Below are 17,663 nucleotides of genomic sequence, written 5' to 3' on the forward strand. Positions count from 1 at the left end.
TTCAACGAGTCGGTGTTTCCCGAAACCATCGTTCCAACGAACATTCGCAAACAGCATTGCAGAGTTGTGTGGTTGGAACGACAGCTCTCGACCTGTGGTTAGAAGCAGAGTTTCTTGTTATTATAACATGTGGGCTTAATAAATTATTATCTTTTATTTAGAAGACATACAAATGTCCTTTATGTCTTTTAGTTTGTCAGTAGATTTAAAGCACCATTTTTGAATGCGCATGTGTGAACGTGCTCTAGTGCGTAAGAACGAGCCTATGATTGAATCTGGAAATAAAGCAAATAACTGAGAAAAATATGAGATAGTCCTCAGATGATATGTCCGTAATTTATAGCAAAACATCTAGCATTAATTCGATCGCAAACAGATTAATTAAAGGGTAACTAAACCCTAAACCAACTTTTTTTAGTTAATGATCTGTAAGCATGGGGCTTTATTAGTACTGGTCATTGATTCAAGTAATTTTTTTGACATTTGTGTATAAAGTGTTTTAATTCTACAATATATGGTGTAAAAACGTCTGAGTGCTGCCCTCTTCAGGTTGAACGGTGGCTACTGCAGTTGAATTTTCCTATTGGATGTTGCGGTACTTCGTGACGTAAGCGGTGACAGCTGACGTAAGCAGGTTCCAGCTCACCACGCCAGATTCATGTACATGTCGTCTTGCGACCGTGTGAGGAATAATAATAACATAGAGTCTGACAGCAGCTGTCAATTAATCCGTCACTACGAGTCTCAGGTGCCCCCCCCGCTCTCGGTTCGTTCCCTCTATCTCCGCCGGGGTCTGCCCACTTTTCCAGCATTTTCAAATATTTCTAGTGGGTGGAGTCAGACTCTGAGCAGGTGTTTAGTTACCCTTTAAAAGTAGTTTTTACTCCACCACATGTGTGACATCATTAACCGACGTGGTTGAACAACCAATTTGCGACAATACGGTTTCGGGAAACAGTCGTGACTAGCAAGTTGATTTCTTCAACACTGCATCGTACTACGGTAGTGGAGCAGCAAGTTACGTCGTTGTACAGGAAACGCACCCCAGAGCCGTTAAATATGAGCGTTGCGAACATAGACGGTTGCGACAGTGATCTCGCCACCGCAAGGTCACGTGATTCGTGTAGCTCTCAATAGTTCTAAACAAATCGCGTTGCCAATGATTTTAAGCGGGGCAGAGAGCAGCAGCTATTATTGCAGCAATTATCGGTAAATATTGACGCATAATGTACATTGCTTATTATGTTGACACTAAAATGACTTGCATATAATAGCATTTTCTTTTCTGGGGAGTAGCAGAAACACTGCATTAATACGTTTTTGTGTTTAATTTTGGAGGGAAATTGGCTGCTCCCATAACATAGAATATATATATATATATATATATATATTTATATATATTCTATGTATGTGTGTGCGCGCGTGTGTGTGTGTGTGTGTATATATATATATATATATATATATATATATATATATATATATATATATATATATATATATATATATGTGAATGTATCATAACATTAGGATGTTAATAATTATGACCATAGACACTCGAGAAAAATATATACAGTAAATACTGTAAATGTATTATACCTTATGGGAACAGTCCACTTCCCTCCAAAATTAAACACACAAAAAATGTATTCAATTCAAATATATATATATATATATATATATATATATATATATATATATATATATATATACACACTCACCTAAAGGATTATTAGGAACACCTGTTCAATTTCTCATTAATGCAATTATCTAATCAACCAATCACATGGCAGTTGCTTCAATGCATTTAGGGGTGTGGTCCTGGTCAAGACAATCTCCTGAACTCCAAACTGAATGTCAGAATGGGAAAGAAAGGTGATTTAAGCAATTTTGAGTGTGGCATGGTTGTTGGTGCCAGACGGGCCGGTCTGAGTATTTCACAATCTGCTCAGTTACTGGGATTTTCACGTACAACCATTTCTAGGGTTTACAAAGAATGGTGTGAAAAGGGAAAAACATCCAGTGTGCGGCAGTCCTGTGGGCGAAAATGCCTTGTTGATGCTAGAGGTCAGAGGAGAATGGGCCGACTGATTCAAGCTGATAGAAGAGCAACTTTGCCTGAAATAACCGCTCTTTACAACCGAGGTATGCAGCAAAGCATTTGTGAAGCCACAACACGCACAAACTTGAGGTGGATGGGCTACAACAGCAGAAGACCCCACCGGGTACCACTCATCTCCACTACAAATAGGAAAAAGAGGCTACAATTTGCAAGAGCTCACCAAAATTGGACAGTTGAAGACTGGAAAAATGTTGCCTGGTCTGATGAGTCTCGATTTCTGTTGAGACATTTAGATGCTAGAGTCAGAATTTGGCGTAAACAGAATGAGAACATGGATCCATCATGACTTGTTACCACTGTGCAGGCTGGTGGTGGTGGTGTAATGGTGTGGGGGATGTTTTCTTGGCACACTTTAGGCCCCTTAGTGCCAATTGGGCATCGTTTAAATGCCACGGCCTACCTTAGCATTGTTTCTGACCATGTCCATCCCTTTATGGCCACCATGTACCCATCCTCTGATGGCTACTTCCAGCAGGATAATGCACCATGTCACAAAGCTTGAATCATTTCAAATTGGTTTCGTGAACATGACAATGAGTTCACTGTACTAAAATGGCCCCCACAGTCACCAGATCTCAACCCAATAGAGCATCTTTGGGATGTGGTGGAACGGGAGCTTCGTGCCCTGGATGTGCATCCCACAAATCTCCATCAATTGCAAGATGCTATCCTATCAATATGGGCCAACATTTCTAAAGAATGCTTTCAGCACCTTGTTGAATCAATGCCACGTAGAATTAAGGCAGTTCTGAAGGCGAAAGGGGTCAAACACAGTATTAGTATGGTGTTCCTAATAATCCTTTAGGTGAGTGTATATATATATATATATATATATATAAAATCTGACTAATTAATGTCATTTTATTAATAGATTGGTGTGCCAAGAGTGACATTAGTCTTCATGTAGACTGAGTTAAGCAAGAGTCTTGTGACAAATTATAATAGGACATTATGGCCATAAAAAATCATAGTACTTGGATACTTAAGTACATTTGAAGGCAAATACTTTTGTACTTTTACTCAAGTGAATGTTTAAAGGCAGCACTTCTACTTTTACTTGAGTATCTTTACTTTAACTCAAGTACATGGTATGTGTACTTCGTCCACCACTGGTTGAAGTTATCTTTGAAACCATTCTTGGTAACGTTTGTGAATAAAACTGAATATAAAATTCATGTATGTGTTCAAAAAAAAAAAAAAAAAAAAACTGTATTATGGCTGACCCTGCACTCTGACCCCAGCTTAGCTGGGATATGTGAAAACTAATCAATCTCGCTGCATACATGCAAAAAACTGTGTGTATAATGTGTGACCAAAATAAAGGATTCTATTCTACTTCTTATTTTTTATGTGTTTTAAACATTTTGTGTAATCGTGTACTCATTCTTTGTGGGTTAGATTGCTCGACTACAAAATTACACGAAAATTCCCATCCCCATCTTCCAGTCGCGCCACTGGAGAAGGTAAACACACTTGAACCGATAAAAATATGACTGATGGGAGATGCCGCTTGTCATCAACTCAAGCCAATGTCAGGGTACTGGAACATTAAAAAAAACATTGTGACTTTTCGTGTGATCATGTATGCTTGGGATGCAACAGATCAATGTTTAGATAAAGTCACAGTGTTTACACTTTTGGTGGATCAATCTACGAATGGCTTACTTACAGTTGTTATTGCATATTAAGCTTGCACAGAAGCAAGTATTTTAACATACATTTTTATTTTTTTTTAACAATATCAGGATCACCATGAATTTGAAAACACGTATGCATTTCCACATAGAACACACAAGAGCCTGTTAAAGTGCCATGAATTTGAATTTGCATCCTCCAAGCAAAACTTTAAATTGCTGGCAATCTTGGGCCAGCAGGTATGGTGGAATTTAAGAGTATGTAGAAACTGTAACAAAGGTCTGTTTATTCCAATAATACAGGCAGGATTAGCATGTTCATGGAAGGAAAACCCTATAAAGAAAAATATCACACAGTAAAACTGTAAATATCACCTGGTCTCCTTCACTGGCCATTTTTGTCAACATTATGCCCACAAAGTCAAACTAAACACATTCAGAGTCCAGCAAGCACAACACCTTTGAATGCTCATGACAGTATTAGCATTCTCTCTCTTTAGCAAGTACTTTTTGTAAAACAAGGCAGATTCCTAAACATGTGCAAATAGTTACTTTTTAACCACAGAAGTGGTCTGATGAAACATTTTTATTGTGGGTGTTACTACTAGGGGTAAAAGCACATGGCATGAATCTGTCACTTTGGTGACTGCAACTAAATTAACAATAAAAATGTATACAGTGTAATACTATTTGGACACTTAAGTTACAATTAAAAGTGTCTGAATATCATTGCATTTTGAGACCTTTTCTCACAACTAAACTGACATATCTGAGGCATTTTTGTGACTACCTTTTTTATTTATTTTTCTATCCCCATTTCTCCCCTATCTGGAATTCCAAATTCCCACTACTTAGTAGGTCCTTGTGGTGGCGCAGTTACTCACCTCAATCTGGGTGGCGGAGGACATGTCTCAGTTGCTTTCACTTCTGAGACAGTCAATCCACGCATCTTATCATGTGGTTTGTTGTGCATGACACCGCAGAGATTCCCAGCATGTGGAGGTTCATGCTACTCTCCGCGATCCACACACCCCATTAAGAGCGAGAACCACTAATCGCGACCACGAGGAGGTTACCCCATGTGACTCTACCTTCTCTAGCTTAGGAGACGTGACTGGTATAGTTCATCACATTAACTATGGACATTTTCCACCAAGTTTGACAACCAGTGTCACTATTATATTTGTACTTAATTTGGAACAATATATCTTTTGTTTTATCATTTGAAACCCAACAGACTTATACTTTGTGAAATGTTGTGCTTTAAAATTGTGTTGTAAAAAATAAATAAAAAATTGGTTAGATATTTTGTAATATAATGCATAAGCATTCAAGCATTTTTAATTGTGGCTTAAGTGTCTAAATACTTTTTAAGGCCATCATATTTAGTGAGCTTACATATTTTCTCAGCACACTCATCATAAAAGGCTGCCTTGAGTAAAATTCTGAATGAATATATATTTTCAAAAATGTCAGGGCAGTTACCACAGACTGTAGCACGGTATGTCCTTGTTTGACAAACACACATGGCTGCACAGACGTTTACATAAGGGAGGGGCACTAGGTGAGCATGACTGAGATTTTAGAGGACTAAAATCTGTGCATCACGCTCTCACTGTGCATCAGTGTAACGGAAACGATGCAGCCTTTTTAAACTAATCTGCAAGACTCGACTGTGCTTGTTTGAGAGCACCTTCAGGGCATTAGATTCCAAAGAAAACTTAGAGCTTAAAGCTTAGAGACAGCCTGAGGTTTGTTCTACGTCTATACTCCAGGCAGAGTTCCCACTGGTGTAAATCACAATCCATCAACACACTGTCACTGAAATACTGCTCTCCGCTCTTTATACTGATCATCCACAATTTGTTTGTGGCGTGCTGACTTTGCAGCACCATGCTTTCTGACTGCTTACATAACTAAAGCTTGGAATGAGATGATGTCGAGTGAATTGCTGCTCTTTTCTGCTTAAGAGGAGCGAGATCTGATTTTGTCTCTTGATTTCTCTGGTTTAAGTAAAATTGGTCAAATTACACTTGTGCAACTGAAAAGGTAACTTGAAGAGCAAATCACAACTACAGAATATAACAAGACATTTAGGCAGTTTCTAATAGTATGTTATAAAGAAAAGTGGGGGAAGTGAAAGACAAGACTTAAGCATGACAATGTAGCAATAATGTCGGTGTAATCTGCTTAATAAGGAAACAATGGATATATCGTTACCGTGGAATTGCTTAAGTCAGGGGTTCCAAACCTTTTTGTCAGCCGAAGCCCAATAACCTCAATTACGCTGCAAAAAATGTTATCCGATAGTTGTGATAATTTTTTTTATTTATAAGCTTTTGTCTTTATTCTTCCATGTTCCTCTGTGGCTGTGAGGTAAGAAAAAATAAAACTATGCTAATGAGGTAAGAAAAATAAACTTGTTTTCCCTTTTAATTAAGTTCATTTTTCTTACCCCACTGTCTAATAGCTGATTCTGTTTTATTTTGTTCGATTTCTCAGAAAACAAGCCATAATATATCATTACATTTTGCTTTGAAAAAGTACATTTATGTAGTTTTAAGAATGTTTAGATACATTTATATTTAAACAAGACCAAAATTAAGAAAGATTATTTTTTGTAGAGTATCTGTATTTTCTTGAAGCACTCCCAAAGGTTTTAGAAATGTTAACCTATGAATGAATATAATTAATTTCACATGTTGGTATTTGGAAATAATTAATACAATATATTTATTTAATCATTTTGAAAAGATCATGCAATTGTACTATTTTGATGGTTTTCATTTTATGCATTTAATTGTTTTTTTAAATTATCATTTAATTTGGCAACTGGCATTCTGCATTTCTATCACAATCTCATATGAAACCATTGCAGTTCTTTTACAATCCTTTGAAACCCTGTCATTTGTCTTTCACCCCACCCCCAACAAAAAAAGCCCTGCTAAATTAATTATCTTAGATGACCCCTTTAGGTTAATTAGCCCTCGGCAGGACAACAACACTGATGTGAACTAATGCATAAACACTCTGGGTGGACAGAGAGCGAGTGACTGCGCTGCCTAAAGCCATTCTGGGCCTCGAACGCAGCAGATCAAACTAGTTTCATCATCAGACTTAGACTAAAGAAAGGGGAAGAAACCGCACTGACAACTTTGCACAAAGAGGAAAGATAGTAGACGGGTGGTACTGTTGTTAGAAATCTAAATTGACTTAGGAATGTCAATCTCAATCAATCAGTTTGATGTTTGAAGTGTTGCACAACTGCAAAGAACTAAACCACAAAAATAGTAAATAATAATAATAAAAATAAGTGTCAAGAAATTTCTTTAGAATTGATCTTTGTTACTGGTTCTTGGCTTTTGTTTCCCACTGTCCAGAGTAAGAAATTAAGGAGATCTCAAGAAATCAATGTCACAGAAATTCAAAAAGTGGGTGTAAACATTTTTATATTTGATATCCTTAAATTATATTCTACGTTTAGTATTTTCATGAATTTATTTGATTAAATTATTTTATATAAAAATTATGACAGTGTGATTTTATGTTTTTAAAAAACATTTAAAAAAAAAACATTTCGCTTCTTAAAATTAACACTAAATATTGCCCCATTAAGTGATAATTCACCCAAAAATGAAGAAAGAAAGTCATACAGGTTTGGGAAAACATGATGGTGAGTAAATGATCACAGAATTTTCATTTCTATGTAAACTATCCCTTTTTTAAAGGTTAATTTCAGAAACTGTCACCGTCATCTGTTTTCCTGTGGAAGGAAGTGTGAAATCTGACCTAATGGAAGGCCCAAACAGACACTGTTGTACAAAAGTAAACACTGAAAGAATGTTGTCTTACCCAGATCTCCATGGAAACTGTTGTTGAAGTTGTTGGAGCTTCCATCAGAAGGCCAGATCTTGCGGACACCAACAACATTGCCCTCAGAGAGCACTAGTTGTTGCCTGAGACGTTTCTGGGAGTGTGGTGTAGGAGGACTGCCACTCTCAAACGACTGCTGAGAGTGCTGGGATGGGGAGCGACTCTTCTCTCGGTACATATGGTAGGCGGTGGGGCTTGGGGACACGTGGCTGGACTGACCTGAGGAAAAGTCCTCTTCGCTGGAGGTCAGATTTTCATTGGAGCTGCAATCGGGTGTGTAGCCATCCTCAAAACTCCCAGGTGAGTATGATCGCCTGGGCCAAGTCAGATGCAAATCCTCCCCGTCTCCCATAATGCCCCCCACATAAACGGTTGTATAGGGCTGACAGTCAGACTGTTGCCAGTTCGGTTGAGGAGCTCTGTGAGACTCAGTCTTCCCTCCGTTGAGTCGTATAGAACCATCTTTGAGTAACTGAGGATTCAGATCTGCATCTTCAAACTCACAGTTGTCATGGTGTGTAGATCTCTCTGGTTTACAGACATCCCCAAAAGCAGTGGAGAGATTACCCGGTACAGAGTGTAAGGACCTTTTCCGCTCCATCTCCATAGCCTGACTACCCAAACTACTTATCTTTTCAGAGACTTCTCTATTATTGACTCTAACAAGGCCTTTGTCATGGTGGTATTCCATATTCACATAGTAAGGCCTCTCACTCTTGCCCTCCCCTGATGTTTGAGAATTGGCACGCCTAATACGTTCAAAGTTTGACCTAAGAGCTGCAACTCCCAACCCCATGCTTGCTTTCTCCTTTGGTGGAGACTCAGGAACACCATCCACCTCATGGTGTCCAGAACCACGGCCAGCAATGGGCCGTTGGGGAGTGTCAACACTCCTTTTTTTGGACGGAGACATGCCATCCGTTTCTCCATCTCTGTTTTTCTGTCTGTCCCGGTCTGAGATATCCCCTTCCTCCACCTCAACAGACAGCTGAGACTCACGGTTCTCCTCTGGGGACAAACCTGTGGTTGTTGTGTGCCTCGGTTTAGCAGGAAGACACCTGCTGCCATCCACTTTCCCAGGCAGCTGATGTTGGGAGTTTGTGGATGCTGGTTGGTTCCGGTCACCTTGCGAGACCTTACTGAAGCCCCATCTTTGAGAATCGTGGCTTCTTCTCTCCTTGGCCAGAAATGTTTGCAGGTAGATCATTCGAAAGCGCTCTTTGTTCACTTCCATCTCCAGTCTCCTGATAGAGTTTCTGCATTTCTCCAGCTCCTGCTCAATGTCTCCCACAGAGTTCAAAGCCATTTCAGGAGGATCTGAATCAGGAAACTGAGCTTTCCATGCTTCCACAAAACCAACCGGTTCTACCATGGTTGTTTAATGCTGGATCACTTATTTAGTTAGAAAATAATGAACGTACTCGACATATTGCTTTTAGTTCACACACAACGCAAACGGTGATCACGTCACATCTTAACATTTCATTTGAAATTGTTCTGCATGCATCTTCACTTTCATGTCTGACAAATATTTGATAGTTGATGTTGGACAGATGCTTACCTCTCTCATTTAACGATAACAAGCAGAGCAGAAAAATCCATGTGCACTTTAAATATTTACATCCGCTTTTCGTCCCATTTAAATGGCAGATTTGCAATTGAGAATCGCTCCTTGCAGACTCTGGTTCGCTCACGACATGCACTTTTCATTCATGTTATCAGCGCAAGATAATGAAATCTGTTTATTCTGCTCATTTGAATGGTGTATCCACAGAAGTATCCAGAAGATAATCGCGTTAGTCTCTCAAATGTCCATATTTCGTAAAACGGTCTGTACTCTTTGAGTAAGATGCAACATTGCACTGTTGACATCGCCGCTGTCCGTATGATCGTACTCTCTCTCTCTCTCTCTCTCTCTCTCTCTCTCTCTCTCTCTCTCTCTCTCTCTCTCTCTCTCTCTCTCTCGTATTGCTGCAGGAAGAGGTGGGACCACACCGAGTACACAATACTGACTACGCAGACAATCTCAGTTTAAAGATACAGGGTCGATTGAGAAATTGAGATTGACATGTTATTTTTTGTTATTTTTATTAAAGAGTGATTAACCACACTATAATAATCAGATACATTTAAAAAATTTAATTTTTTAAAGGGATAGTTCAAAAGGGATATTTTCTCACCCTCATCCATACAATGCAAGTGAATGGTGGCCAGAACTCAGGAGATCCAAAAAGGACATAAAGGCTGCATACAAGTAATCCATATGACTCCAGTGGTTATATCTTCTGAAGCAATATGATCGGTGTGGGTGAGATACAGATACAAATATAAGTCCTTTTTTTTCCTATAAATATACTTTCACACAGCCTTCCTTTTATACTGCCTATATGTGCCTTTTTGGACCTTTAAAGTTCTGGCCACTATTTGTTTGCATTGAATGGACCTATAGAGCCAAAAATATTCTTCCAAAAATATTTTTGTATTTTACGCAGAAGAAAGAAAGTGATGAGAGAATTTTCATTTCTTGGTGAGCAATCCCTTTAAGTTGACATCCTTGAACACCTGACAGTGTAACCAACTTGCAAAGTGCAGCGGCACTTCTCATCACCTTATAGTCTGCCAAATGAACATGTCTCCATCTAGCGTTACTAAATGGAACAGCAGTTCGACCATTCAAGAGATAGTTCACACAACAATGAAAATTCTGTGATCATTCACTCACCCTCATATTGTTCCAAGCCTGCATGATTTTTTTTCTTCCATGTAACACAAAAGGCAAAACTTTAGGGAATGTCAACCACAATCGCCATTTACTTTCATTGTATTTATTTCCCATGTACAGTGTTGACTTTGGCTAATGTTATGCCTTACATCTCCTTTTGTGTTCCATGGAAGAAAGAAAGTCAAATGGTTTTAAAGCAACATGAGGCTGACTTATTGATGACAGAATTTTCCTTTTTCAGTAGACACTACCTTTAAATATTATTGCTAATAAAATTTTCTATGGTATTTCCTCCGAATCAAAACATTTTAGAAAAGAAAGATTTCGGTGGCAGACAGTATTATTTTTGCTGTACCCACATACTTAATTATTTTGATATTTCCTTTTGGTCTCATTCCTGTTACCCTCACCTTAGAAAAGCTTATAGATAAACCAACACATTCATTTGTATCATATACAGGGGCGTAGCAACCAATATAACTTTTAGAAATAACTAAATTTGCCATGTGTGTTGCAACAATAAACATATCTAAAATATGCTATTGTCCTTTGACTTCTCCATGTTTTTTTGTTTGGTGATGTTTGTGGCATATCTATTTTAGAATAAATAAATAAATAAATAAAGATAAGTGACCAGTTCAACATTGTAGACAGAGAAGTGACACAAGCTTCTGAAATTGTTCAGGTAAGATTGTCACTGACATTAAGGAATATTTTTAAGCTTTGAATCTTTGGTTGTGGTTGACTGGACCAATGTTTGAAATGTTTGACAGCAGTCATTAAATTACATGATAATTCTTTAGCTTAATATTAAAATGTTCATTCATACCTGTTGACTATATTTTAGTTCTAATTATTAAAGTTATATCAAATATATATATATATATATATATATATATATATATATATATATATATATATATATATATATATATATATATATATATATATATGTATATATATATATATATATCTATGATATAACTTTAATATATATATACATACACGACAGTTAGTTCCGGTCCTCGAATCTGATTGGACGAGAGCCGTTCCATGAGTACTGATGGTCTGACAGCATCAGTACTTGGACGCTTCACTGGTGTGTGTATCAATCCACGTGCTGTTCTAAACTAAAGTGTAAGAGTTGTGCATATGTGTTAAGAGTACAGGTGAACACATGCTCCATCTCTCTCTCTCTCTCTCTCTCTCGCTCTCTCTCTCTCTCTCGTGTGTGTGTATGCATGTGTTGAGTGAGTGTGGATGCAGAGTGTTTGACTGCAGCATATAAGGTACGAGTGTTTGAAATCTTTTTTTCTTCCTTTTTCTATCTCTATTTATTGTGTTTAGTAGTCGTTTTGTTTTGTTTTGTTTTGTTTTTTGGTAGTATCAGTAAGTGAAGAGTGGTTGTTTAAGGGAGGGTTGTTTTTAACTCCCAGTCTGTGTACTGGGAGTATGACTGCTCCAGGTGCGGAGAGTTTAGAGTTTCTGAGAAGACACCATGGGGTGTGTTTTAGCGGTAAGTGCAGTTGTTGGACACAAACATTTTCTGTCAGCGTCGCAGATTATTAGCGCTAATGATTAGCGCTGTTTGTCAAGACGATTGCTTTAGTGAATTTGTTAGTTGAGAGTGGTGTTGAGATTGGTGGTATTTTTACATCAGTACTCCCTCTTTCCACTCCTTCCAAAAGAGTAACATTGTTCAATGTGCCGCCGTTTATTAAGAATGATGTTCTTGTCGGAATGCTCGCTAGGTATGGGAAAATGGTCTCTTCAATAAATATTATTCCAATAGAAAGAAAGTCATCTTTATTAAAACATATGGTGTCTTTCAGACGATTTGTATATATGGTCTTGAAAGAAAATGTAGACGAACTTGATCTGACCCTTAATTTCAGTCAAGAAGGTTTCAATTACCGTAATTTCCGGACTATTGAGCGCACCTGAATATAAGCCGCACCCACTGAATTTTAAAAAAATTATTATTTTGAACATAAATAAGCCGCTCCTGTCTATAAGCCGCAGGTGCCTACCGGTACATTGAAACAAATGTACTTTACACAGGCTTTAACGAAACACGGCTTGTAACAAAAATAAATAGGCTTTAACGAAACACGGTGTGGCAGCGGGGGAGTGGTCAAGCGCCCGTCCGGGAGAGAAAAGCGGTAAGGGCACTTACATCAAGTGCTGAAAACAGTGTGACAGTTTTCCCAAGAAGGACACATGAAGCAGGGCACTTGATGTTCCAGGTAAGGCTTTTAATGGGCACAGCAATGTTTACAATCAATTTTATTAAGTTTCTCAATTCTTGGACTTCTATGCGCCAACACTAGACTGACGTGTGTCTGTCACTCACTCACTCACTCACTCTTTATGCCGCTCTCCCACGCTTACTGAAATTAGACACAGGTGTTAGACATTAGCTCAGGTGTAAGCGCCCTTACCGCTTTTCTCTCCGGGACGGGCGCTTGACCACGCCCCCGCTGCCACACACGGCTTGTAACAAAAAATAAAAAATTAGCAGTAAACAGTAGCCGAGCAAGAAAGTCATTGGTCACTATCTTCCTCCTCTTGTGCACATGAAACCACTGAAGTCATCTCCTTCGGTGTCGGAGTTGAATAGCCTCAGCTTTAGTTGTCTTTTTGCACTGAGTCAATTCATCACGCTGCTGTTTCCAACGTCTCCCGTGCAGCAGCTCTATTTCCTTTTCCAACAGCCAGATCAATCGCCTTCAACTTGAAAGCTGCATCATATGCGTTTCTCCGTGTCTTGAGGGTGACAAAATTACTACCGTAATCAGAATGATGGGAAGTTTGAGCGCGCTCGATTTAATCTAAACGGTAAACAAAAAAGTTGTTGACCTTAACCCGTTCGGCAATTTCATTGGTCTAATGAAAGCTTCATGCCGCCAAAAAACTGAGCACGTCACAGAATGTTGTTTTTTTTTTTTTAAATAAAATTTGAAAGCGGGAAAAATCCATATATTAGCCGTGTCATTGTTTAAGCCGCGAGGTTCAAAGCGTGGGAAAAAAGTTGCGGCTTATAGTCCAGAAATTACGGTATGTGATCTACGCTACAACAAACACAATGAAAAGTTTTGGTTGTGGTGAAAATGGACATTTTGTTTGTGCTTGTCCAATAAGTGCAAACAATCAAAATGAAACTGCAATAAATGTAACTTCTAAAAATGTAGCTGAAGTGTGGAATGACATTGCCGCAAATGATGAAGCGATTCCAGGCCCAAGCAGGGCGCCAGTTGTTTCAAAAAATGTGTTGTGGCGTTGAGAATATATTAAAGATTAATGGTGACTTATGCTCTCTGTTTAGGGTGTATAGGGGTGTAAGACAAAGCTGTGCACTCTCAGGCATATTGTATATCTTCGCCATAGAACCCATGTTAAACAAACTAAGAGCTAATGTGCATGGACTGTTGTGGCAGATCGGAGGGCGGGGCCAGGTCGTGATCCTATGCACCCGGTCCCGTATTAGGCTAATCAAGCCTCCGAGGTATAAAGGTCGACTGCAGGGTGTCGTGCAGGAGAGAGAGAGATTGTTAGCGGACATGTCCGTCATGTGTGTGTTTATCCTTTCCATTGAATACCTTTACACTGGTGCCGAAACCCGGGAAGGAGGAGGGATACGCCGTAGTAGAGTTCTCGCCACTACCGTCCACCCCAACGGAGCAGCCGCGGCCATCTGCCGGGGGACGAGGAGCCCAGCCGCCTGAACGAGGACGATGGCCGCCGACCGCGAAGGGGCTCCTAGCCGACCGCCTGGAGAGGTCAGGTCCGCTGCCAGGGGCGCAGGAGTCACCTACCAGCTGCTGAAACGGGGCGGGGTTTAAGACCGCCGACCGCGAGCGGGGAGGGGCTCACTGGCGACCGCCTGGAGCAAGAGGACCGCTTCTCGCCTCCTCCTTTCCATTGAATACCTTTACAACTGTGTATGCCAAATTGTAATAATACATTTAAAATATCATCTTATACTGATAATGTTATTGTTTTGATCAGTGAATCTGTTTTTTTAAGTGATGAAAATCAGCCCTCACTGGAGAAGAAACAGAACTGTTGGATCAATACTCAAAGGGGTCTATTTATCCCTATTGCAAAGACGCTTTTCCGAAGTCCCAGTTTAGGTGAGTGCAGTAGCATGTTGTTAGATTGTAAAGATTTAATAAATGTGGGTCCAAACTTTGCACTTGGTAAAGATATATATAAGTGTTGTGTAAAAGCATTTAACAAAAAATCTTTGAATAACAAGTGTGATACACCATGGCGAAATGTACTTGACCTTGATGTAAATTAAAAATCTGAATGGAGAGCGTTATATAAATCAATATTAGTCAAAAAAACTGGAGATTTACAGTGGATAGTGTTGCATGGTGCCATTGCAGTCAATTCTGACATTACTAAAGGTTGTCCATTTTGTTCACAAAAAGAGACTATTTTTCATACGTTTATGCATTGTGATAGGTTAAAAACTTTATTTAATATCTTGAATACGTTTTTTTATTTCTTTCGATGTAATTTTTTCAATGAAAGTGTTTATTTGGGGTTTTAAATATGTTAAAAAAAACATTGTCAGAAGTCTATTTTGTTGAACTTCCTGTTAGGTCAAGCAAAAATGGCAATATATACCACAAGGAAAGAGAAAATTGAACAAAATGTTTTTTGTAGTATAGAAGTTGTTTTTGTAAAATTAGTAAAATCTAGAATTTTGCATGTCCTTTTATCATTTGAAGCAATTTGGTGCTTAAATTTCTTCACCAAGATTCTTGGTGCTTGAATCTGAAGTTCATTGTTAATTTACTGTGAAGCTGACGTTTTAAGAAGCTGGTGTATTGTTGCGCCCCAATCAAGCCAAGCATTATAATAAAAGCCTACTCACCTGAGTGAAGGAACCTGATTCCCCATGTCCTCCTTTAAGTATCTCCACACTGGTCCTGAAACCTGGGACCTCTATGTACCTATGATGCAAGGAAGTCACCCCTGTATAGGTGGTGCCCATATTACTCCCAACATCGACCTCTAAATTACTCGCCAAGTGGCAAGGACCCTTTGAGGTCACATGACGAGTGGGGGATCTCGATTATGAGGTTAAACGAACCAATAGAGTGGGCAGATGTCAAATATACCACCTCAACCTCCTGAAATTGTTGAGGGAGGAGGTCCCTGTGACGTTGGCTATGGTAGTTCTGGAGAGGGCAGAGCTCTCGCAAGTGGTGGACGGGGAGGAGCACCTGGTGCTGTACATCAGCCGCAAGCTCTCATTAAGGGAAACTAAGTACAGCACCATATTGCACCAATTGGCATCAATTGCTTGAAATAAGAGAGGGGGACATTTATAGGTAGAGACAGGTAATGTACCAGGTAATTCATTTTTGGAATACAATTCATTTTAATAACATTGACCTTCCCAATCATAGATAAATGTAATGAAACCCACCTACCCACATCGCTCAAAAACATTTTTATTAAGGAGTCAAAATTAATTCTAACTAAATCAGACAAATTTGCTGGGAATAAAATGCCCAAATACTTAATGCCCTGTTTGGGCCACTGGAAGGCACCTGGCTGGAAAGCCATTACTGGGCAGTATGCTGTCAGAGCCAAAGTTTCAGATTTAGACCAATTGACTCTGTATTGAGAATTTAGAAAATTATTTAATAATTATATTGAGGCAATGCATAGATCTAATGGGGTCAGAGATGAATAATAAAATATCATCTGCAAAAAAAAGCAAAAGTTTATGCGCCACACCTCCCGCCACCACCCTTTCCCTTCTTATCGCGGCTACCAATGGTTCCAGGACAAGAACAATAAAGGGGAAAGAGGGCATCACTGCCTGGTGCCCCTATCCAGGGCGGCGGGTTGATAAACACACACATGACGGTCAGCTGCGGTAAACGTTCTCTCTCTCTGCCGCATTACCATTTGCAGTTGGCCTTTATCCCTCTCGGAGACTTAATTAGCCTGATAAGGGACCGGGTGTTATAGAATAAATCTTATGGACTGATGAAAAAAAATTATAGTCCCTACCAGATGGGTTCAAAAGTCTACAAATATCTGTAAGACCAAGGTTTTTAAACATCCTGTGAGGCATTAATGTTGCTCTAGGGGGAAAACACACTATTGCTTCACTATGATCAAGGACTGAGTCCATCAAAAGATTAGACTTCTTCCAATATCCTATCATTCCTTCAAGATCTATATAAAAATCCCTGATCATCAGCGTTAAGTGCGTAAATATTAGCCAGAATCAACCTTTTCCCCTGAATTCTGTTAAAACAATAATGATTCTTCCTAATTTATCTTTAATCTGTTTGAGACATTTAAATTGTATATGTTTACTTATCAATGTAATGACTCCCGTGATCTTACGTGAACCAGCACTAAAGTAAACATGTCCACCCCATATCTTTCTAAATTTTGCAGCTTCCTGCAGGGAAAGATGCATTTCTTGAAGAAACACTATATCATATTTCTTATGTTTAAGAAAATAAATAACCTTCCTTCTATTTATGGGGTGCTTCAACCCATTCGCATTTCAAGTGGAGAGAGACAATCCACACATATTAACATTTGACATTTTGACATATTAGAAAACATAGATTGTGTGTCAAAAACGAAATTATTAAGACCACATTCCAACATTAGAACAACAAACAAACCCCGAACTTCCCCAGAACATAAAAAATGTGCGTATTAACCAACTGCTGTCCATCCGTCTAAACTCAAACAGTCCATGTACGCTTACAAGACCATTCAGTTTCCTTGGGAAGTCATTCGGCCATTACATGAGTGGAACAGATGCCCTTATCACTCTAATGATTTGCAAGAAATATTCCACAAAACAAACTCCATCCAAGAGGAGGCATAAGCACAAAGAACATGCATGTTCATCCACAAACTGGTACCAACTGGCTAGGCGGTACCAACACAAAAAGAAACAAAGAAGGTGCTCAGTTTCCTCAGACGATCAAGTGAATGTTCAATGAGTCAGGTCCACTCGGCTGCATCGAGAGCATCAGACAATGACTTACTCATTCCATTGACTTTATGAAGGACATCGCTTACTGTGGGCATGTAAATATTTTGCGGCCATCCTTAGTATATTTTCTCAATTTGGCTGGGAAAAACAGTGCAAAAGTGACCTTTCATTGACATAAGAGATTCTTGCATTTCTTGAATCGATCACGTTTCTCTCTTGTTGAATTCACAATGTCTGGGAACAAGAAAATGCTGTGGTTCTTCCAAGAAAACCTTCTATTACTCCTCATGTAACACAAGAACTTTATCGTTTGATCTCAGAAATTTG

The 17,663-nt window shown here is 39.0% G+C and overlaps 1 protein-coding gene across 1 annotated transcript in view; it reads right to left on the reverse strand.

Moving 5' to 3' along the window:
* The window catches only part of LOC127630746 (breakpoint cluster region protein-like), a 74,199-nt gene extending 64,684 nt beyond the window's left edge, over positions 1-9,515 (reverse strand). Inside the window, exon 1 of the mRNA XM_052108489.1 lies at positions 7,606-9,515. Coding sequence (XP_051964449.1) covers positions 7,606-8,998 — 1,393 coding nt within the window. The 5' untranslated portion in view covers positions 8,999-9,515. The remainder of the gene's footprint in view (positions 1-7,605) is intronic.
* Positions 9,516-17,663: the final 8,148 nt, after the last annotated feature.

This window comes from Xyrauchen texanus, chromosome 37 (genome assembly GCF_025860055.1).
Source record: "Xyrauchen texanus isolate HMW12.3.18 chromosome 37, RBS_HiC_50CHRs, whole genome shotgun sequence".
In the NCBI taxonomy this organism is placed as follows: Eukaryota; Metazoa; Chordata; class Actinopteri; order Cypriniformes; family Catostomidae; genus Xyrauchen; species Xyrauchen texanus.